This window comes from Myotis brandtii, unplaced genomic scaffold, assembly GCF_000412655.1.
Source record: "Myotis brandtii unplaced genomic scaffold, ASM41265v1 scaffold185, whole genome shotgun sequence".
Taxonomy (NCBI): domain Eukaryota; kingdom Metazoa; phylum Chordata; class Mammalia; order Chiroptera; family Vespertilionidae; genus Myotis; species Myotis brandtii.
The window spans coordinates 9,152,760-9,177,107 of NW_005356870.1; the positions used below are offsets into that span (position 1 = coordinate 9,152,760).

Genomic DNA, 24,348 nt, shown 5'->3' on the forward strand with positions numbered 1-24,348 from the left:
GAATAATGTTTAGCGAGCTAGTTTTATCTACTAGGTTTATTGTGAAATTAGATTATTCATATCCCAGACAAACATCTGTTATGAGCAACTATTCATTTAGATTTAGTATAGAAAATTTATCTTATTTATTATTTTTAAATAAAATAATTTTTAATAATAGAGTTATTTTAAACAGATTAAGGTTGAGAACTGTTTATAGGTTTATTTTCTAGGATAAGAAACCTCTTATTTCTCCCTCTCCCTTCCTCTCTGAAATCAATACAGATATTTAAAAGAAACCTCTTAAGTTCTTTGGAGAAGATTCCAAGTTGTGACCTCATGAGTTAAGGTTATTGATAATGAATGTCATGAGATCGAAGGCACTCAACCTCTAGTTCAGTACAACTGGCAAACTTGAATTTGAATTTCCAAAAAAATAATACAGTTGATTTTATGCACCAGTAAGCTGCATATACCATTATATTCCCTATTCCTTAGTTATTTCCTAGTCTGCTGAGTTATATGTCTCTGTAGACAAGGCCATGTAGATTTTGATTTTTGTACTTCTTTTGCACATAAATTGTACATATTCATTGGAGATGAATTAGAAATACACATTAGGAATATAATGAACATTATATGAAATACACAGGAGTAAAACTTAGCCCACCACCCAAAGATCACTAATGTTAATATTTGGGTATAGTTTGCTTTAGCCTTTTTTGCTGTAATAGGTGCATTTTTTTTTTCTTACCTAAATCCATTTTTTGTTTTGTAACCTAATAATATTTTTTTTCAGTGCTAAGTTTTTTGGGCCTGTTTGGAGTGGGGATGGGGGGGTGGTTGCAGAATGAGACTTGCTATCTACTTTATTCATTGCATTTCAAAAGAACACATAAAACTTGATATGGACTTTGGGTTAGTATATGTATTTAGAAATCTCAAGAAACTATAAATAAGCATGTGTATTTCACTACAAATTCATACTTAAAGCATAGTAGGCTAGCAGTTTTAGTTAGAAAAAGCCAAGCATGTTTTGGGGGAAATCTTTTTCTTCTAAAAGGTTCAAATGACTCCACATAAAAGACAAAATGGAACAGAATGAAATGAAAACAGAGAAGCTAAAACACATATTTGAAATGCATGTTCATATCCTGAAAACACATATTTGCTAACGCTGTAGAATACATAATGATGGTGAATTTACCGGCCTTTCCCATAGCTGGCCTGCAAGTCTTCTAAAGCTGGAGACTATATCTATGTACCACCCATTCTAGACTTACTCTTAGCACAATTCCTGGCAGATAGTAACACCTACAAAACATGAGTTGAATGAATGACTGAAGAAAAAAGAGAAGAAAAAGAGAACCAAAAAGATGGGGTCATTCACCCCTTCCTTGTAGTGAAGACCAGTTAACCAACTTATGGAAAATAGATTTATCAGGATATCTTTAAAAATTGTAGCAACAAAAATGACAAATCTTTTTTAATCACTCCGGGCTCCTACTCCTTTGCATCCCAAATAATCCATTGTCTCAGCCCCTTATAAAAGGGCATATCTAAGTGAACTCTGAGAAATTCCCCGTTTTGGCTCATAAAGCCCTCCTGATGGCTCTCGGCCACACCTCTAGCAACTAGTGAACAACAACAAAAATCCAGGCGCCATAATTGAGCTGAGACGCTAGGCCTCGGATTGGAGGGATGATGATGCCAGACCAGCCTCTAACGCCCTCCCTCCTCTCTCTCCCTCAGGTTGACTTTTTCACCATGATCCCCTGCAGAGCAGCGCTGTCTTTTGCCCGATGTCTGATCAGGAGAAAAATCGTCGTCATGGACGGCCTAGAAGATTCCAAATTAAGCCGTTGCTTATCCACCATGGACCTCATTGCCCTGGGGGTTGGAAGCACCCTCGGTGCTGGGGTTTACGTCCTGGCTGGGGAGGTGGCCAAGTCGGATTCAGGCCCCAGTATCGTCCTATCCTTCCTCATCGCCGCCCTGGCTTCGGTGATGGCCGGCCTCTGCTACGCTGAATTTGGGGCCCGAGTTCCCAAGACGGGGTCCGCCTATCTGTACACGTACGTTACCGTTGGAGAGCTGTGGGCCTTCATCACCGGCTGGAACCTCATTTTATCCTATGTGATAGGTAGGTTTCCAAAACTCCATCTAATTGTGTGGTGTGGTAGCATAGCACTCCCGAGTCCCAGGTCTTGGGGCTCCCTTGTAGGTCTGCGTTGGTTAATGACCATGGTCTTGAGCGTGAGAATCACATGATCCTCGCGTGCCTCCTTTTTCTCATCTCTACAATGTCTCCCCTTCTCACTGCACAGCTGGGCGATTCTACCTCATCTCTGAATACGCCGCTTAGTGGATTTACAAACCTCTTTTCAAAAATATAGCTCTTTAGTGCAAATAAAGTTACCTGATTCTGCAGGTGATGGATTGAGCATTTGATTACTAGGTTATAATTATAATATTATGAAATAATTGTATGTGGGATGAAAATGGTCAAGTCAATCTGATCTAACTAACCCATGTGTCTCCTAGAATAGAGTAGCAATTGATGTCATGGTCATTTTCGCCCCGTAACCGTGTATTCTCTGAATGTCCTGTGTTTTGGGAAGGTACATCAAGTGTTGCAAGAGCTTGGAGTGGCACCTTTGATGAACTTCTGAACAAACAGATTGGCCAGTTTTTCAGGACGTACTTCAATATCAATTATACCGGCCTTGCAGAGTATCCGGACTTCTTTGCTGTCTTCCTCATATTGCTTCTATCAGGTAAGAAGACCAGTGACACTCCTCCCTACATTGAGCTAGACTAATCGTCCCAGTAAAGTAGATTACCACTGAAATTGGGGCCTGCGTTCCCAAGACCAGGCAGCATATTTCTACACTTAGATTATCATTGGAGGTCTGTGGGCCTGGCTGGAATCCCATGTTATCTTAGGTCAGTGATGGCGAACCTATGACACGCGTGTCAGAGGTGACACGCGAACTCATTTTTTTGGTTGATTTTTCTTTGTTAAATGGCATTTAAATATATAAAATAAATATCAAAAATATAAGTCTTTGTTTGACTATGGTTGCAAATATCAAAAAATTTCTATATGTGACACGGCACCAGAGTTAAGTTAGGGTTTTTCAAAATGCTGACACGCCGAGCTCAAAAGGTTCGCCATCACTGTCTTAGGTGATAGGCATGCTTCAAAAAGACATCTGAATTGTGTCGAGTGGTAGAAATAGCACTTTCGTGTTCATGGCACTTGGAATGCACTAAATAATAGCAGGAGGCCCGTCAAACTTATAATACTCATTGGAGAGTTGCAGAAATGGCAATGAAGTTTCAGTAAGGAAGAATGTATAATATTTGGCATTATTTCATCTTGTTATGTACAATTGAGGATATTTACAAGCATATTACTTCTAAAAGAAACTCTGTCTTTCTATTCATGCCATTATCTATATATTGTAGGCATCTGGTGGGTTCTTTTTTGGGGGTGTTTTTTGTTTGTTTGTTTGTTTGTTTTGATTTTCTTACTCTTTTCCTATTATTTTTTGGTGTAGACATCATATAGGCAAACATACTTGGTACTAGGATTGTTTTTGTTTTCACCAGTACTGTAGCATAGTGGTTTAGAAGGGCACAGGGAATAGGGTCAAAGAAGCCAGGTTTCTCCTCCTACTCTACCACTTAGAGCAGCCGTGGGCAAACTATGGCCCGCGGGCCGGATCCGGCCCGTTTGAAATGAATAAAACTAAAAAAAAAAAAAAGACCGTACCCTTTTATGTAATGATGTTTACTTTGAATTTATATTAGTTCACACAAACACTCCATCCATGCTTTTGTTCCGGCCCTCCGGTCCAGTTTAAGAACCCATTGTGGCCTTCGAGTCAAAAAGTTTGCCCACCCCTGACTTAGAGTCTTTTGAACATTGAGTGACTTCATTTTTCCATGATTCAGTTTGCTCATCCATAGATACCAGTGTTTCTCTTGTACAGGCTTCCTGCTTGGTTCCTAGTAAGCACTTAGATGGAAGGCGGTTTTGCTTTGTAGGCATAGTTAATCCCTGCTGTCCCCTTACATTTGCTTGTTTTTAACTATTTGAACATTTTCTATTTTTATTGTAATCCCTACCTGCATTCCTGCTAAAACCCATCAAGGATTGCACTAAGAATAAAATCCACCTTTTTTCCACTTCCTACTTGATATACACTGGTAATCTGCCCCTTGCTTTCCTAGCCAACCTTCTCTCTAACTCTGTTCTTCCTTGGTTACACACATTCTATAATGAATGTTTACTTGTAAAGTTATATCGTCTTTAAAATAGCTTTACCCTTTAAAAGTTGGTTGTTAATGAAATGTTTTGTAAAGGGATAGGGCTAGGGACATGAACAAAAATTATAGATCTAAAATATTTGGCATTTTGCTCTAATATCAAGAAAAATCACATTAATTGTTTTTCAACAGGTGATAGATTTTGTTTTGGTTTCTGAACGGCCTAGGTAACATGAAATTAGTTAGGTCATATTTTATTTAGGGGTGGTTTCAATGAACTTAAAGTAGTCAGCTGTAATCTCTAAACAATGAGAAGCATGTAGCTATGACACAGTTAGGATCACTAAATTCCACAGCAAGACACAGGCCTTGGCTTTCGTCTTTTGTGGAGTTCTTGACCATCGTGTCTTAACTTTAAATAGAGGCTAAACTTAGAAGCAAACATTGTTCTTAGAATCTTTGAAGATCAAAACCCCCTATTACAAATCTTTATTCATAGTGTGATACCAAATATCTTGGCAACTGAAGCTGTTACTTCTTAAGGGCCCAAGGAAAGTTTATGCAATATTTGGATGAGATATTTATTGCTCTCTAATCTACTGGCTGGAGATGGGGATCTCAGAATAGAGAGGGCACGTGGGGTATTGGGGAACTTTTCTAGGGCATGACAGTGGCTTTGCTACTTTCCAGTGTGTATAGTGGCATAGAGCATCATGTATATTTCCTAGGTGTATAGTGGTTCCTGAGCTGACAGGGAGTTACAGAGTCATAGTTCTACTGACTATACAATTTTCCTTTATGTTGTCAATGTAGTTATATTAGTGTAAATTCTGGGAATTCTAAAGGAAGAGGAATGAAATTTGGCTTCTCTCATCTCTACTTGTAGAGTTGTGCTTACTAGATGAGGGGTGTGTAGATGAGAAAGAAGCAAGTAAACATAGGGAGGGCCTAGTCCTTTCATCTCAATAATTTCCTCAAAAGTGAAAAATAAATTTTATTTGATTATACTGATTCATATCTATATAAGGTAGATTAAAGATATAAATATAATCATAAAAATACTAGAATACAAAGGTCAATGCTTTGGGGATTAATAGTAGGGAAAATCTAAAGGTAGAAACTAAAAAGGAAAACTTTATATTCTAAAACATTAATATTAAAAGCAAATGATAAACTGGGAAAAACGAGGTAATACATGATAGAGAGATTATAGCGTTATTGTTATATAAATACATCTTAAAAATCAATATGAACAAGAATAGCCTAACAGAAAAAAATGGGCAATTTAAAGTGGGCCAAACATTATGGAGAATATTTTGATAATATGAACCAAAAGCCTTGTATAAAAGTACATGGCCTTGATACAATATTAACTTTTAGAAAATTATTGTCAAGAAATAATTAGAAAGTGTCAAAAGATATTTATGTCAATACTGTTTATAGTAGTAAGAAACTAAAGTGGCCTGGTTGTCTCTAAATAAGTGATTAAAGTGCAGTGTCTCCATATAGAGGGAGAGTATGTGGCCATTAGAAATGTATTTGTTGCCCTAGCTGATTTGGCTGAGTGGATAGAGCATTGGCCTGTGAACTGAAGGGTCCCAGGTTTGATTCCAGTCAAGGGCATATGCCTGGGTTGTAGGCTCAATCCCCAGTGTGGGGTGTGGAGGAGGCAGCCAGCAATGATTCTCTCTCATCATTGATGTTTCTATCTCTTTCTCCCTCTCCCTTCCTCTTCTTTCTCCCCCTCTCTGAAATTAATGAAAAAATATTTTTAAAAATGTATTTGTTGACATGGAGATGTGTGTGTGTGTGTGTGTGTGTGTGTGTGTGTGCGCGCATGCACACGCGCAAAATTCTGGACAGGAGATTACACTTGATTTTACTTCCTTTATATGTTGTCTGTGTCTTCGAATTACTTGGATAGGAAATTGATTACTTTTACAATCAGAATATGAAATAAAACTGTAAAAATGAGAATCGACCTATCTTTTGGACATGACAATTAAAGAATTGTTTTTGTTTATGTATGTAGTAAATATGAGGCAGACATATGATTGGGCTTTTACCTTCAAAATTTTGCAGCTTAATTAACCTTGAAATGGCTTTAGAACAGCATTTCATGAAAACTAAGTTACTTTACCTCTAGCTACCCATTGGTAGTAATAGCCAAGGTGATGAGATTTGTCTGTTTCTAGGCTGGTGTGGTTTCTCGTAGCTGTGAGCACATGTGCCTTCTGGTTGGTTGAATTCAGAGATACTGTGTCTTAGTTAGGCCAGCGAGTAAGAACTCACAACGGAAAGGGATGAATATGACTTAAATATGTGAATGCTGGCGAATAACATCCTAACGCCGGGAACTGCCTCAAAAGCCGTTGCCTCTTCTAGAGCTTAGGTCAGACTGAACACGCCCTTTCTTTTTCCGTAGGTCTTCTGTCTTTCGGGGTAAAAGAGTCTGCCTGGGTGAACAAAATCTTCACAGCTGTCAACATCCTGGTCCTTCTCTTTGTTATGATTGCTGGGTTTGTGAAAGGAAACGTGGCCAACTGGAAGATTAGTGAAGAATTTCTCAAGAATATATCAGCAACTGCCAGGTAAAATATTGGGGGTTTTTCCTTCTCTTTTTCTCTTTTTCTTGGGTGTTGTTGTTTTTTTAATTTACTCACTTGTGTCTTATTTATGTTACCTTTTTTCTACAACAGTGGTTCTAGAACAGCCGTGGGCAAACTACGGCCCGCGGGCCGGATCTGGCCCGTTTGAAATGAATAAAACTAAAAAAAAAAGACCGTACCCTTTTATGTAATGATGTTTACTTTGAATTTATATTAGTTCCCACAAACACTCCATCCATGCTTTTGTTCCGGCCCCCCCGGTCCAGTTTAAGAACCCATTGTGGCCCTCGAGTCAAAAAGTTTGCCCACCCCTGTTCTAGAAGCTTTTTGCTCTGGAGACCTTTCTGAGGGTCTGTTCTAGTCCAAGACTCTTCCTCCTGCTCACTCCTCTCCCCGCCCCCCGCCCCGCCCGCCCCGCCCTGCAGACATGAACGTGTGCTCACCATTGAGCCGCTGTGGAAGCCATGCAGCTGCTGGTTCTCACGCTCTGCTCCAGGTTGAGGGGAGGGAAAGGGAGACTCTAACCACTGGGAGAATGCTTTTATTTTCTCCCAAAGCAGTGGTTCTCAACCTTGGCTGCACATTAGAATCACCTGGGAATCTTTTTAAAATCCTGACTTCTGGGCCTCATCCTCTGGAAATTCTGTTTCTTTGTTCTGGGGTGGGGCCACAACATTAGTAACAAAGAAACAGAATTCCCGGAGGATGAGGCCCAGAAGTCAGGATTTTAAAAAGATTCTCAGGTGATTCTAATGTGCAGCCAAGGTTAAGAACCACTGTCCCAAAGGTTTGCTACCTCTGCATAACAAGGAGCATTTTTGAGTCATTCATCCTCCATCCTTTAGTTTGCCTGTTGGGACCACCATTCGGTTTCATTGCATTTTTCCAGCCTTGTAGTGAATTTCAGGCATTGTTCCAGCCAGAGGGGGTCTGGGCCTCGGCTCCTGCTGTCAGTCAGCCTCTGACCAAGATCAGTGTTGGTACCCCTGAGAGGATGCTGTTGTTGGGGGTCCCACTGTGTTCTCTAGGACAGAGTCAGAGAATCAGGGTTTGCTCTTAGTGTATCAGCTCAGAGCTGATGAGCACACAGCCTCCTGAGGACGTCGGTTCAGACTCATCACCAGAAGCAGTGTCCTATGAAAATGACTTTGCGACGTTTGTTCTCTCCCTTAGAGAGCCACCCTCTGAAAATGGAACAAGTCTCTACGGGGCCGGTGGCTTCATGCCGTACGGCATTGCGGGAACGTTGGCCGGGGCTGCAACCTGCTTTTATGCCTTTGTGGGATTTGACTGCATTGCAACAACTGGTAAGAGCAGAGTCCTGGCTCCAGGTAGAAGGGAGAGGGGCTCTTTGTACCACATGAGTACCCATGGGTGGCAGCAGAGGGTCCAGGAAAGAGAATGGGATTTGGACCGGGTTCTAGACCCAGTTGTGACACCTGCTGTATGTGACAAGAAGAAACTGTATGAAACAACCTGAGCCTTGGTGTCCATGTTGGTAAAATTGGGAGAGTGGCACCTACCCCTCAGATGTTATGCAGGTTACCTAGGATACATATATCCTTTGAGAGAATACATATAAAAACATTTCGCAAGCTGTCCAATACTTTATAGATGTTAGTCATAATTCCTACCCTCCACCTTCTATCTGGACGTGCTATCACAGTGAGTAACCAATGGTAATCACACTCTTAAATGATCTCTTCTCTATTAGGACAATATATTGTGATCATTCTGTCCTCTTTATCTTATACAGTGGGGCCTTGACTTACGAGTTTAATTCGTTCCGTGACGGAGCTCGTAACTCAAATTACTCGTATGTCAAATCAAAAGTGAACAAGTGAGACACGTGATGCTGGGCTGATGTTGTGGCGTTCACTGTGACGTTCGCTTAGCCAACTAGCAGTGGGGTATCTGAAGCTGGCTCGTAACCCGAATTTTAGCTCGCAACTCAAAGCAAAAAATCAGCCGAGAGATGGCTCGTATCTCGAAAAACTCGTTAGTCGGGACACTAGTAAGTTAAGGCCCCACTGTACAAGGAAATCATCAGGCCAGAATCACTCTCCAAGTGTCTACTCTGGGCTCATATTTTTTGCCTGGCTTATCATCTATCGTGCTTTGGCTGCTTCAAATGCCAAGTCTTATCAGAAGGACCCAAAGTGTACTGTTTTCTATTGAAACTAGAGTTTACTATAAAGTAGGTGGATTGGGTAGAAGTTTATCTGAAGCCTTCATATTTAAGGGCCTACAGAATGACGGGACAGGCGTTTAATCTCTGTGGGTGAATCGTTTTCAAAATGGATTCAGACTGCCTTCCTAACCACTAACCATTTAATAGTGCTGGATACCCTGTTTTGTTTTTTTCTGGAATTGGATTTTTATGTGATAGCCCACTAACCATTTAATAGTGCTGGATACCCTGGTTTTTTTTTGTTTTTGTTTTTTTCTGGAATTGGATTTTTATGTGATAGCCGAGTACCCTCAAGAGGAGAGAGAATTTCATGTAGAATAGGTGGATCAAGCTAAGAACACGGAAGGGACAAAAGCAGAGTAGAATGACCATGGAGGAGGAGGAGGAAAATGCATGGCTTACCTATTCACGTTTTATTCAATGCTTGAACCTTTTATGTTTCCTTAGGTGAAGAGGTCCGGAATCCTCAGAAAGCTATTCCTATCGGAATTGTGACTTCTCTGCTTGTTTGCTTTATGGCCTATTTTGGGGTCTCTGCAGCTTTAACACTTATGATGCCTTACTACCTCCTCGATGAAAAGAGCCCCCTTCCTGTAGCATTTGAGTACGTCGGATGGGGTCCCGCCAAATATGTCGTGGCTGCAGGCTCCCTCTGTGCGCTGTCAGCAAGGTACATTGCATTGCCCCCGGGGCAGGGGCTGTTTGGGTTTCTGCAAAGTGTAGTCCATGTTTAAGAATTCCTTTTGTGTATTTCTAAAATAATCCTGATTTCAGCAACATATTATGCAGCTATGTATTCTCTGAATAGTTTGCCCAGAACTGCTATCTTTATCTTAAGTGATAAAGTCTTTTTCCCCCATCAATCAAGAGTCAGTTTCTCAAGATAATGCTGGTCCAAGCTTCAGCAGAAATACAATACAGGATTGAGATAGGCATCCACATGCATATACATATGTGTCACACGTATTCATATATGTGTGTATTATCAAACTTTAGGGTGCTTATACTAGTATGTTTCCATGCTGGCCCAGACAATTGAAACCCTAGGTGCAGACTTGATATTGTCTTTTAAAGTAACCTCAAGTCCATGGGCGTGGAAGCCGTATGCTGTGGCATTGTTAAATGTAATGTGCTTTTTATTGGGAAACACTGAGACTTTTCCACGTAGCATTGATCAAAGTGGACTTGGTCTGGAGAAAGAAATGACCCTCCTCAAATTCATGGTGGAAATTTGTGTAATATCTATGCAAAAATGAAAGGGTAGTTGAATCTCACGTGTTTGGATTTTCAGTAGCTGCTTGTTTTAACACTTCTGAATTCATTTCCCAGGTTTCCTGACTACTCATATTTTGAATTGTGATCATAAGATACTTAATTCTAGTTTTATACTGTGCTATGTAGTAGAGCATTCTTACACAGAGAAAATTTATCTCTGCCTGATTACTAATTTTTTAAAGTAAAAATAATTAAAGTTTGATATTGAATGAAGAAATATTTTCTATAATTTATCAGCCTAGCCTTTTTCCCCTCAAATCTATTATATTTTCTATTCAAGATAATATGAAGTAGCAATTAGAAATTACTCCCATTGGTTTCTTAGCCATCTGCTAACAATAAGGTTTATTCTGAATAGTTTCAAATAGTTTCAAAAATCTGAACTGTAATGATATCTTGCCAACCAGTCTTAGAAGAGACGGACCCAGATTCACTGTGGCCAACCTCAACCCAGCTTTATTAAAAATAAAAAAGATGGATTTTTTAAAAGAAAACATTTTACTCATTTTCTCTTAAATGGTTCTTTTTCACAACCAAGCCATATATGGAATGGTGCAGCCAGTAAACATACAGGTTTTTCTGAAGTATCTAAAGTTTTCTTAAACTTTTAATCATGGCTATATCTATGCACTAATTTTACAGTCTGATTATCTTGTAATCCTGGGAATTATTACTAATTTGATCAAAGATCAGGCTATATGAGGAAAAACAATGGTAAGATAAATATATAATTATTCAATAAATGAAGGGGCTATTCTATGAATCAAATTACTTAATCTCTTTTTAAAATGACATGTCAATTTAGGAATTTTATTTCCTGAGTTATTGCCATTAAAAATGTCTTAACGATATGATTGCTTTGTTTTCCTTGTTAAGTCTTAAATTTTTAGTTTTAATTCAGTAGTAATCATGGGCATGCACAAATTATTGCATTATTGTTAGTCTGATCACTGTGCTGTGCAGATATCTGCAACAGAATAATAAGTGCACAGTGGTAAACATTGGCAATATTTTTAAAGGCCCAATCATAATTTTAAGAATAACAAGACTTCATAATCATAGCTGTGCGCTGCGTTTTATACAATTGCTTAATTTGAGATCTGGGATATAATCGTGCATGGATGTGTTTGCCATACTGCATGTGTTTGCTTTTTATTCAGTCTTCTTGGATGCATTTTCCCAATGCCTCGTGTAATCTATGCTATGGCGGAGGACGGGTTGCTTTTCAAATGTCTAGCTCAAATCAATTCCAAAACGAAGACACCAATAATTGCTACTTTATCATCGGGTGCGGTGGCAGGTGAGAGAGAGTTAACTTTTATTAAGAAAAGGGGTGAGGGGGGGTCTTTTTTCATCAAGGATTCTGAAAAAGTATGGAAACTTAGGTGGTTTTCTGTTTTGATTCACATGAAGATCAATAACTTGTTTGCAGATGTTTCCTATATTGAATTTTTTTTTTTGGCATAGGTTGGTTCTGCACTTTAGTGTGTCCAGTCTGTACTTGTATCTACCTGTCTAGAAAAATGCTTGTAATAACTCACATGGATTATGAATTTTTCTGTTCTAGTCTTCTGGGCTCTATGTTTCCTTTACCCCGAATTCTGTTTGCCATGGCCCGGGATGGCTTACTCTTTAGATTTCTTGCCAAACTGAGTAAGAGGCAGTCACCAGTTGCTGCCACACTGACCGCAGGGGTCATTTCTGGTAAGCTTTCCAAACATAGGCTTCTTCCATGTTGGACTTGAACGTTTTGTGCGCATGCATGGACTTACAAGGAGGGTCTGCTTGCTGTGCATGTAAGTTACGAACAAAATCACTGAGAAATGATAGTATGGGCATTGGGAAGACATCTGAAAATCGTGGTGGCAGCGGTTTCCTGAAATTCATTCGTAATTGACCCTTTGGGATTTTTTTTTGCCATTTTGTTTTTTTTTAACCTTTGGGGCTTCTAACAAATGTGCAAAGGGTTATAATGGTTGTTCACTGTATGTCAGGTATTAAATGCTTTTCAGATTGAATAGCACATAAAATTGTATTGCTGACACACAGAATTTTAATTAAAGAATGATTACTTAATTTTGGACATATTGATTACTAGTAAAAATAATTATGTAGTATTTCCTTGTTTGTCCAGGATTTAAGCTTAATATTGGTAAAGGAACATAGGGTTTTTTGAAAAGCTGAAGCTCACCCATTCTTCATTAAGCATAAGGAATGTCCAAGATGATTGGTACTGGCTGTGGTAGTCACTGCTGTTAGAATGGCAGATGACCCACTTCCTGCAGCATCCCTGCTCTCTTGGTCACTAAACCCCACTAGGAATCCGTTTCTCCTTTCAACCATTTTGGTACCTAAATCATGTGCAAGAGCCCCAGAAGCTTACTTTTTGGCATATCATGATATCCATGTCAAAAGCCTTTGACCAGATTTTATTGCAGTAATTTTTAGATATTCTACAGATCAAGACAATGGCCTTAAAGGTCCTATTACAAGAAGCAAGAGAGAGAGAGTCTAGCAAGGTTTATGGATAAAATGATAAACTGTCTTGGTGTTGTAGAAATCCAAACCAAAAATGATAATTTTGTTGAGGCTCTAAATTGTGGGGAAATAAGGGTAGGGAATGCTCATGTTTAATTTTGTATGAAATGGGTTGGGTTTTTTTGTTCGTTTTTTCAGAGACAGAAAGTATTTGTCTAAACAGCTTCACTTTGTATATATTTTCTCATGGATTTGGCACTTCATTAGGAAACATTGGAAGGTTGAGTCACTTCTGATCTCTGCACCATAAATGAAAGTTGTACTAGATAATCTGCAGCCTATTTTATTATTAAACGGTGCCTTATGATATTGTAGTTCAAAATCATGGCAAAGGATCACATATTTTATTAACTCCATAAAAACTTTTTTCCAGCAGAACTTTGTCCAGTTATTTTCAGAATTTTATATATTATAGATATACTGTATATTCAGAATTTTAAAAAATTTATTCTTCTTCCTTCAGGAAGAATTTAATTTGGCAGTATAACAAGATATTAAAATTAATAATTAAAAGGAGATAATTGTAACAAGAGGCTTTTTTTCAATATTTTTATTTCATACTCCCATCTTACTGTGCTTGATTTTTAATTAGATCAGATTGCTTGTAGGGATCTGTCCTTCTTAATTATGTCCTTCTGTCTTGGCCATCTTATTTTGGCTAGCTGTGATTCTTACCAACACATTGAGGCCAATATTTTTTAAAGTAATCAAAGTAGATGGTTTTTAATAATCAAAGTAGTAGTTATCAATCTGATAACTGAGGGGTTTTGAAGTTTTGTTAGTTTATATGATCCAAAAAACATCCCATTAATTGTGAGAAATATAATTTATATGCTTTGTTTGGCTTATCATTGGTACTAAAACAACAACCAAAATGTCAGTCAGTTATCAGCTTTACGGAATTTTATCCTAGGCCGTTTCCTTCACCACCCTTTTTCTTCCTCCATAGCGGTGATGGCGTTTCTTTTTGACCTGAAGGCACTCGTGGACATGATGTCCATCGGCACTCTCCTGGCCTACTCTCTGGTCGCAGCCTGCGTCCTCATCCTCAGGTGAGCCGTCCTTGCCGTGAGAAGGTTCTGGAGGGTGTGGAAATAAAGGAAGTGAGAGCTCACCACCCCTGCTTCCTAGGAGTTAGCAGTCTTAGAGTGAGAGGCTATGGGCATACAGACGTCAATATAAAGTATTGGTCCTAAGCCAAGAATCAAATACAATTGATAATTAGCAAGAGTTGGGTTGGCCCAATTCTATGTGAACAGCAGGTTTCCATCTATATATATAAAAGCCTAAGTGACCAAACAACTGAACAAACAGGTCGACTGGTCGCTATAACGCACACTGACCACCAGGGGGGCAGCCGCTCAATGCAGGAGTTGCCCCCTGGTGGTCAGTGCACTCCCACAGCCAACCTCCCATGGCCCCTCTCCCTGGCCTGAAGGCCAACCTCCCGCGGCCCCTCCCCCTGGCTAACCTCCCACCACCCCGATCACTGGCCAGGCCGAGGGACCCCACCGGGCCTCTAGTAATGTATAAAGACACTTAAAAATACTATACTTCGCTGATACTTGACCAGAGTTCTTGTGCTGTTTTCGTGATCGTCTCCTTGGGGCATAGATATTTTCATAATAATCATCCTGTTATCACAATTGCCTCATTTGAAACTAAGTCTCTTCTGCATCTAATATATAACTTTCTGATTCAATGGCCATCAAAGGAAATTCAGAGTAGCTGCAGATATCATACTGAGTGGGACTGTGTTCTAACTCTGCATGCTCAGGGGCTGTCCCAGCTGTAGCACTGTCCCATGTCTCGCTGAGAGTCCCAGGAGCTTGTTTCATTGGGACCGAGTGTCTCTTTGAGAATCAAGACACCCACGTTTATTTGGGGACAGGTACCAGCCCAGTCTGTCGTACGAGCAGCCCAGATTCTCTCCTGAGAAAGAAGCTCTGGAGTCGTGCGCCGGGGCGGACTCGGAAAGCGCGTCCCAGGTCACCATGCTGCAGGGACAGGGTTTCAGCCTGCAGACCCTCTTCAGCCCCTCGGCTCTGCCCACAAAGCAGTCGGCTTCTCTTGTGAGCTTCCTGGTAGGATTCCTGGGTAAGTCCTCTCCACTGTGTGCATTAGAAAGGCCCAGCAGGAGTGTGTAGATGGAGCAGGTGGGATGTGAGAGAGGACACACGGCCTCGTGTTACTGTAGACCTGATTAGCAACTTCCTGGAGCCCTGAAATGTCCATCTAGTGCAGTGGTTCTCAACCTTCCTAAAGCTGCGACCCTTTAATACAGTTCCTCATGCTGTGGTGACCCCCAACCATAAAATTATTTTCATTGCTGCTTCATAACTGTAATTTTGCTACTGTTATGAATCGTAATGTAAATATCTGATATGCAGGATGTATTTTCGTTGTTACAAATTGAACATAATTAAAGCATAGTGATTAATCACAAAAACAATATGTAATTATATATGTGTTTTTCGATGGTCTTAGGCGACCCCTGTGAAAGGGTCATTCGACCCCCAAAGGGGTCTCGACCCACAGGTTGAGAACCGGTGATCTAGTGGGTCACTAGACTTGAGATCATCTTTTTATATTTTTATTTTTTTGTATATTTTATTGATTTCAGAGAGGAAGGGAGAGGGAGAGAGAGATAGAAACATCAATGATGAGAGAGAATCATTGATCAGCTTCTGCACGCCCCTACTGGGGATCAAGCCCGCAACCTGGGCATATGCCCTGACGGGGAATTGAACCGTGGCCTCCTGGTTCACAGGTTGATGCTCAAATACTGAGCCATCCCAGCCAGGTGAGAGATCATCTTTATATTAGCAGGATAAATTTCTCATATTTTGGTAGATGAAGCAGACAGGAAGAAATTCATAAGGTGAGAGGGTTAGGAGAAAATTGTACATTTCATTAGCTTTCAGGGAGCTTCCTGTGAGAAAGCATTTGGCTAGGTACATCTGCCAATCACGGAACTGGGACCCAGGAGACTGGGAGGCAGTATAGAAAAGCCGGTCTAAAAAAAAAAAAAAAAAAAAAAAAAAAAAAAAAGATCAACTGAACACTGTCTCAGTGCCATTCCTTCTTCACCGACTCCGTCCACACCTTTGGAGACCCCTGGACCTGCTGGGGTTGGACCCCAACAATCTAATATCTATTTTATCATTTGTTTTCTTATTAGAAAATGTTAGTTAACTTTTTTCAAAGTAGGGTCTGCCAGCCACAATTTTTTTTTCATTTTCTTTCCCCTACAATTGACCTGATGTTCCTTAGACAGAAACAATTTTTGAATAATTTGTCTATATTTATCACCTTTTAAGAGATCCCATTTCCAATCGCCTATAACTATGCAGTAATTAAAATGAATGGTTCCAAAAAAAAAAAAAAAAAAAAAAAAGCCGGTCTGCTTACCCCCAGTTATGTAATCTTTCCTATTTTCAGCAACATTTATTGAGCATCATCTATGTGTCCAGAACTCTGCTGGGCATTTGGGATATCAAGAGAGATGGGTGCACTCACCGGGCTTTACAACACAGGACTATTGGTGGCAAGCCGGGGGAGGTACAGGTTCCGCTGAGAGCACATCGGAGGGACCCCTAATGCAGACTTGATGGTCAGAGACAGGGTCGGTGGGGGTGATGCCACTCTCTGAAATAGGGAGAAAAGATGCAGGTCATACTGTATTTGTCTACATTAGCAATTAGTGTTTACAACAGCTGCAAGTGGGCAGACTTGCCATTTCCCATTTGGACAAAGGGCAGTATCCACCCCTGACAATGGCCCGTCAGTCCACGTGGTAGAGTCTGAGACAGTAGCAGACGAGGTGGCACCTGGGCTGGAAAAGCAGGAGGCCGTGCTGGCGGGAGGTTGACTTTCTGAGGAGGAGACAGTCGCAAGTAAGCAAGTGGCGTTGCTTCAGTCAGTGAAATCCGCCCTTGCTGCCCACAAGGAAAAGGAAGTCTGGATATTGGCCAAGGAGCTGTGTAAAGAACTCGATATCTCATCAAAATGCACTGTGAGAACCGAGGCACCTGAAGGAAGCGAGGGTGCTGATTGTGTTGCGCATACGCATCTCCTTTGCAGCCTTCCTCGTGCTGGGCCTGAGTATTTTGACCACTTACGGAGTCCAGGCCATCGCCAGGCGGGAAGCGTGGAGCCTGGCCCTCCTGGTGCTGTTTCTTGTCCTCTGCATTGCCATCGTCCTCACCATCTGGAGGCAGCCCCAGAATCAGCATAAAGTATCCTTTATGGTACGTGCGCATTTCTCCCTTGGACGTCAGTTTTTCTGAGTTGCTTCTTTTTAAAAACAAAACAAAACACTTCCGATGAAGTTACCCAGTGAACAGAAGTGTCACAATTCTTTGAGGTGTTCCTTTTTGCCCCAAGTATTCTGCCTATGTTGGCTGTGTTACTGCCATTTTCGAAAACTTGAGGATGCTCCGCTCACAACGTTATACGTCATAGTAAACAGATTTCTTGTCCAGTAATCTACAGTATCAAAGGAGTAATTAGAATATCTTGTTTTAGAAAGTCAGGACCTTATCAGGAAGGCCATTCCCACCAAAAACCCTTCCACTGCACATGAGATGATCCTGTCCCATTGGAACCAAGAGCAGGTTTCAGCTGGGAGTGTCCCCCGAGAGGCTGTGTGTATCAGTTACAGAGGCATGTCCTGCTGATGTCCCAGGGAAGCCTGCAACCCGAACTAAACTAAGCCTTAAAGCCAGTGGCATCTCGGCGATGGTGCAGGTGTTCGCAGGCTGGACCCATCCTCTGTTGCTGTGGCCGCAGGAAACAGTGTAACCTGGGATGCGCCCCTAGTGCTCTTCAGAAGAGTGCTTTTTTATTCAGGTTGTCCTTTTCGTAAAACTGTAAACTTAGAACGAAAGTGTGTACTGTGCCAAGTTGGTTACCACCACATCGGAATGTGTTTCCAAAAATCAGAGTGTATTTAAGAAGCTGTTTTCCCCCTTAGGTCCCATGCTTACCATTTCTGCCAGCGTTCAGCATCCTGGTGAACATTTACCTGATGGTCCAGCTGAGTGCGGAGACTTGGATCAGATTTAGCATTTGGATGGCACTTGGTAGGTCTTTTAATATTCTGGCTTCCTCAGCCTGGCTCTCTCTTTCTGATTTCTGCACTGTGATTGGAGTAATGCTTCACTTCCCCCTTCCTGGAAATAAAGTCCCCCCCCCCCAATTTCTTCCTTTCCCAATTTTTAGAACATCTGAGTGTTAGCTTTTCCACAGGTTTTCAGATGCCTTTTAAAAATTCAAGTCTCCAAGTAACCCTGTAGAACCCATAGGTTCTATTTCCTCCAACTTGATAGATAAGAAAAATGAAGCCCCAAAATGTCAAAGAATCTATCTAATTTACAAATGGCAGCCAAAGACTCTGATCCCAAAGTGAGCCAGCAGATTTTTGGAGACATTTTGAATGAGCTAATAGCAATACATTCATACACACACATGTATATATATTGTGTGTGTGTGTGTGTAAATATTTTTTCTGATATCTAAATTTCTTATTATTAGAGCCTTGTAGGGGATTTAACATTAAATAACACAAGTAAGCTTATTTATATCTATACCGCTTTGCTTTTCATTTTGACTTCTTCAATTTCTTATGTGAAGATTGAAGTAGAAATTAAGAGTTTACGTTTGTTGTAACTCAAACACTGAGCACCGACCACCTTCAAAATGTGAGCTGAAGTAGTGAGAAATGAGAGGTAAATTTGCATTGGTTCTGGTGGCCCGAGGAGTTTGGGTTTATGCTTTTGGACAGTCCTCCCATTGGCTCAATAAGAATGAATGTAACTCACTTTGGTGTATGTATATATGTGTTTGCTTTGGCTGTAAATTAACTTATTTTCAGTGTCAGCCACCAATCCCACTTGAGTTGATGGGAGAATGAACCTCAGTCCGTTTTGCCCATCCCCCCACACCCACTCATACACTTGATCTTGGATAAAGGCATGAATTACAGAGGCAGATTCTCTAGATTTGAATCCAGCTCTGCCACTGATTAGCTGGGTGACCTAGTTTTGTGCCTCAGTTTCCATAAAATGGTGATGGTAGTACCTTTATCTGAGGACAGGGAGGGCTGGATCTTTAGACCGCTGAGGACAGGAGAGGAAATAGAATCATTCCTGATCATTGGACTTGCCAAAATACTAATTGGTAGCCTACTTCCCATAATGTTAAAGCGGAAAATTATAATGCATTTCACATCAACCCAAAACTCTCAACCCTTAAAAACAACAACATGAAAGCCCAGCAAAATGTTCATATAGAAAAGTAAGAAACTATTTTTTGAGGATCCTTAAAACATTTTCATCTAATCCCCGGCAGCACGGCTGTTAACAAACACTTACTTGCTTTGGACACAGAATTTGGCCTTTCCTGGCGACACAGAAAGAGAAGGCAAAGGTCCTTTTGAGTTTGTATTAAATTGTCCATGTTCCAACAGTCGTTTTCTGATGCACCTAAAACACTGATATTTTGTTCTCTGGAAGGTTTCCTGATTTACTTCACTTATGGCATTCGACACAGCCTGGAGGGGAATTCAAGAGATGAAGATGATGATGAAGATTCGTATTCAGACAACATTAATGCAGCAACCAAAGAAAAAGCTGCCATTCAAGCAAATGACCATCACCAAAGAAACCTCAGTTTACCTTTCATACTCAATGAAAAGACGAGTGAATGCTAACGCTTGTAGGAGCCGAACAGGTCATAGTCTTAATGTATGTATCCTACACTGAGCAAACCGGCAGGATGTCATCATCATGCTAACTTGTCATGGGTTTGCTGCAGACATAGTTCACCCTAATTTATACTCCCCTGGACAGCACCTCCTCAGGTGGTGGATTACACCTGGGGAAACCTGAGCTCTCTCCTAGTGCTATCTCCCAAACAGTGTGTGTGCATGTGTGTATGTGTGTATATGTGTGTCTGTGTTGGGGAATACGCATGGTAGAAGTTGTTGGTGTTTTACTGTTATTGCTTTACATTTTTCCAGTGTTTGTCATGATTTGGGGTCATATGGTACACATACTGAAATGGAGGTAATCACTGAATCAAAGACTGTTTTGTATGTGCGTGGTGTTGTTAGGGAAATGACTGTTGCTTTTCCTTGTTAGATTTCATTAATGTCAACTTAGAACAGGCCACAAATGCAGTTCCTCATCTGGGAGTCTGTCATTGGTCAGGAGTAAAAGGAGGGGATAAGACATGAGCCTTTTCTATAACTTACAAATGCCAAATTACAAATTACTTTTAATTTCATCCTTGTTCTAAAAGTCACTTAAAATAAGCCAATAGCGTCTTCAAGATCACACAGCTGGTGGAACGGTTCATACTTTTTTCCATTATTTAAAAACTAATCAGACAAAGAATTCACTCCTCTCTTTCTACCATTATTTTGTCTTGTCCTAGAGATGAGGGCTACTGTAGCAAATTTTATCTTTACTACATGCAAAAGAGGAAAAAAATGAAGGGATGAAAGAAGGAAAATTCCTCTGTTCTAATTTTAAAGTGCCTATTCAGATATTAAAGAGCATTTGGCTCAATTCAAGGCATTCAGATCTAATTTGGCTGTTTCTTTTGGAAACATTTAGGGATGTTTTTCATCCCCCACCCCATAGTAGTTTAGCACTTTTAATTTCATTTATTTTTAAATGGTCACACTAAAGCTATTCATACAAGCTCCAGTATTCTATCAGTGGTTGGCCAAAAAAATATTTTGGTTAAATACATGATTGTTTAAAACTTTAAGTTAAAAAATTAACCAAATTAAAGCTATAGAAGACAGTAACCTTTCTATGAGTAAATAATTTGGTTTTTGTAAGATTCTCTAAATACTATATTTTACTTTGTAGGGTTCTCTAATAATAGACTATTTATCTGAAGTGTGATTTGCTTCTCATGAATTGTTTTTCTTACAAATCATTAAATGGTCGACCAGATGAGAGCAAAGGCTCAATACATGTATAGATGGGTTGCATTCCCGGGACAAGCGCTGTCAAGCACACCAGTTGGCCAGCCTCATCCAGAAACAAGGAAAACGTTTCTGACAGCCCTTCTAAGAGATCAGTTATTGTATTGATGCCATTAAAAAGCCAGTCGTGATTGAATTGTCTAACCAAGACTTTGTTGTGATTAAATATCAAACCAACGGGTAGAAAGCCTGGGTTCTGGGCTGCTAGACTCCTGGCGTCCCTGACATAGAACTCAGTACTGACATTCCACAATTCCCGGGTGTTCATGGCAAAATCTTCGGCTGAGAATTCTCTTTCAAGCTGTGTGTTTCACTGGAGAGGCAGGTGGTAGAGGAGACTTGTAAGGATTGTAGCGATGCTCGGAGACCTTTGCTGTCGTAGCTATGAGGACCCCTTTTACCCCATTATCAATCTAGAATAGGCCCTTCACACAGAGAACATGAGGTACTTCTTATATGAACATTTAACTCTTTTGTTGTAACAAAATCAAGAAATCTGTTTAGAATGTGATAGGCAGCTAAAACTATTATGCCCCATGTGTTCATTTACGAGCAGAATTCAGTTAAAAATTATTTTTCCACATTGAAACACTTTGCAAACACAAATGTCTATGTAGAGATGCTTTGTCAGTGACTGTGTTTTTTTCCTTTGAAGACTCAAACGTGTGTCTGTATGTGCGAGTGTGTATATATTATATATATATGTATATGTATGTCTGCGTATTTCAAATGTGAGTGTAAAAGTCAGTTGGGTTTATGATGGGCTTTGGAAAGAATACCATTGTGTGGATAAAAAAAAAAAACACCCAACTGATGTAGAGAAAATATAATGTTTTGTATTGATGGGTATGCTTATATACAATGTTTAGGTTTTAAAGTATTTTGAAATGCACAGTGATTTTATATATATGATATTTTCTATAGATAGATTCTTAAGAAAGCTATATTTATAATGTTTCTAAGACAAAATCACTAAACTCTAGTTCATTGTAACAGGTGCTTTCTAATCTGAAATGGAGGAGGGTAGGCACATTAGGGTGCTTCTGTTTACTTGTCTCTGTGGTACCTTTTCTGCATCTCTGTCCTGGTACATCTAGGAAAAGCTGGTACTGCCAGCGCTGGTACCACCTCCCTGTTCCTCCACTTGCACTAGAACCTTTTGAACAAAATGTTGTTTTTCCTTCCTTAGGATCACCAAAGTGTGTTTTGTAGATGTCACTAGTCATTAATCACACTTATGTGAAATCCTCTCCAGAAATTAAAAAGTACATTTACACATCCTCTTAACTGGGAGTGCCTAAAAACAGCTTACATTACTTTCCTTTTTTTTTTTTTTGCACTAGTAAATATGTTCTCTTGATATTTTCAGTGAGAAACTTCTTCACTGAAAATCTTTGTATACTCTTTTAAAAGAGAAGATGGTTTGTGAATGGCCATGTAAAGGTCATTCCTACCCTACATTTAACAAGGTGGCTATGCAGATTCAAGTTTAAAAATTATTTATGAGAAAACTTATATTAGAGCTTTTGATGTATACTGAAATGTAGATCATTGCATAGTCACATTTTCCCCAGAGACAAATATCAGGATAAACTAAGACCAGAACATCATTTGGGGTATGTACATTATAGAAAACTAATGTTGATATATATATATCTTGACTATTACCAGCCATAGTTGATGTAACATACTCATTTCAGAATTGTCTTCCTTCAAAAGACAAGAGCCTCTTCATTTTCCTGGGGAAAAAAAAGGTTTTAAATATTAGCCAAAATATTATTGAAGTCCTGGGAATTTGCAGGTAGTTGTTACAATATTTTGAATTCGAATCTATACTCATCAAGTTGTTTTCTCCACGTATTTGCATGCTTAGCAAGGAGAATAAGGGACAGGGATCACCCTCCACTGCTGAGGATGCTGCAGGGAGCAGGTCGGCCTTATCTTCTTTCCTCTTAAATCGGGGCCAGATTCCGAGATTACAAGCCACGTGATAAAGTTGTGCCCGGTCCCACCTCTGCCTTCCCTGTGAGGTCGCTCACAGTGTTCTCTGCCTGATTTCTCCTGATGTGCTTCAAGTTAACACCAGCAATACAGTTTCCACAGAATGTTAAAGGATTGGATTGCACATCATAGAGTATGAAAATTAACAAGATTAGTGTGGATTTGATTTTACTAGTGCCAGAATACAATAGTGCCTTCTCTGTATATTTTCTACTTTCCTTCTCTAACATGTCCTAACCCATCAAGGGGAAATGTACCAAAGTTCAGGTAGTACATGATGCCAGCACAGGTCATTTTTTAATGTAGATTTGGAAGTAAGGTTGCTTGCCTTTGTTGTTTAGCTGTGTTGGGTTTTTGTGTTTTTTTCCCCCCTCCTTGTATAATTATGTTTAAACATTTTTAAATGGCTTTCTGTGTTCTGGGTTTTAAGAGGCCTTCTCTGTTATTGTTGTGGTTGTCGGTTTGGTTGTTGGTTTTTGTAACATTCATTATTGTTTATATATGTACACAGTTTAGTCTTACTGATTTCAAATGCATGGGCTGGCTATGGCTCAACCCAGTTGGCAACCCTTATTTGCTGGGAGCACTCTACTTAGCTTTTATTCACTATGGCTGGAGCCACGGCCACAATCTCTGGCCTTCAAGAGCCGTCACTGGCCACTGGGGCCCCGTGGGGATCATAACCCAGGACCCTGGGCTGGTTCCAGGATCATGCAGCCTGCAAAGTATGGGCGTCCATAGCTACCTGTTGGGTGGGGTCTTGGCATGTCAGGGGAGGATATGAAGTAAAAGACTTCACATGAAAGTAAGGTAGTTTGTGGCCCACAGTATCCGTTCCAAATACCCCACGAGTGCATCAAGGTAAATGATCAGGACGAAGGAACCTCTGTGTCTCACGGGAGGGATGGCTGCTTCCTGGAATTGGCACCATAGGGCGTGGCTTACTGCATTCCCTGGACTGCCACTGACAGCCTTGGGTGGAACTGCATGGGCCAAGGTTCGGTTGATGAAGCACCTTGTATGACCAACACGGTGGTGCCTCTGGCCCATGCCTGGTTGACAGGCTCTTCATCTTTGTGTCCACCAGGGGTGCCCAGTTGTTCTATTGCTTTATCTTGTTACCATTGTACTCAATAGAAACTGTAGATAGGGCCCCAAACCCTACAGAAATTCTGTGTCTGTAAAAACCAACAGATACATCAGATTTGTGAGAATGTAAAGATGTGTTTGTTGAGTAGGTAATTTTAAATTTAAATGTTTTTAATGATAATCAGCGTTCCTTTTTACTTATGAAGTTGGATTATTTTTTAGAATTTGTAATAAATGAAAACTGTTGCTGCTTTACCACTGTAAAATAGGCTTTCTAATGTGACCATGTATTTTTTAAATAAATTTTAATACATCTTGTAATAATGTCTTACGCATGTGTATCACACAAAGCGAAGTCTACATTTCACACTTATCTAATTTAAAATGCATTA

The 24,348-nt window shown here is 40.1% G+C and overlaps 1 protein-coding gene across 2 annotated transcripts; it reads left to right on the top strand.

The window, feature by feature from the left end:
• The first annotated feature begins 1,731 nt into the window (after window positions 1–1,731).
• SLC7A2 (solute carrier family 7 (cationic amino acid transporter, y+ system), member 2) lies at window positions 1,732–23,652 on the top strand. Of its 2 annotated transcripts, none has more exons than XM_014537914.1 (11): window positions 1,732–2,122; window positions 2,601–2,756; window positions 6,680–6,845; window positions 8,037–8,170; window positions 9,502–9,724; window positions 11,490–11,629; window positions 13,817–13,919; window positions 14,759–14,964; window positions 16,951–17,117; window positions 17,843–17,951; window positions 19,383–23,652. In XM_014537914.1, the coding sequence occupies exons 1-11, from the start codon at window positions 1,747–1,749 to the stop codon at window positions 19,577–19,579; spliced, it is 1,977 nt and encodes a 658-aa protein (XP_014393400.1). In that variant the 5' UTR covers window positions 1,732–1,746; the 3' UTR covers window positions 19,580–23,652. The 2 variants fall into 2 exon arrangements, with proteins under 2 accessions (XP_014393400.1, XP_014393399.1); XM_014537913.1 differs by lacking the exon at window positions 11,490–11,629 and adding an exon at window positions 11,897–12,033.
• The last annotated feature ends 696 nt before the right edge of the window (window positions 23,653–24,348 follow it).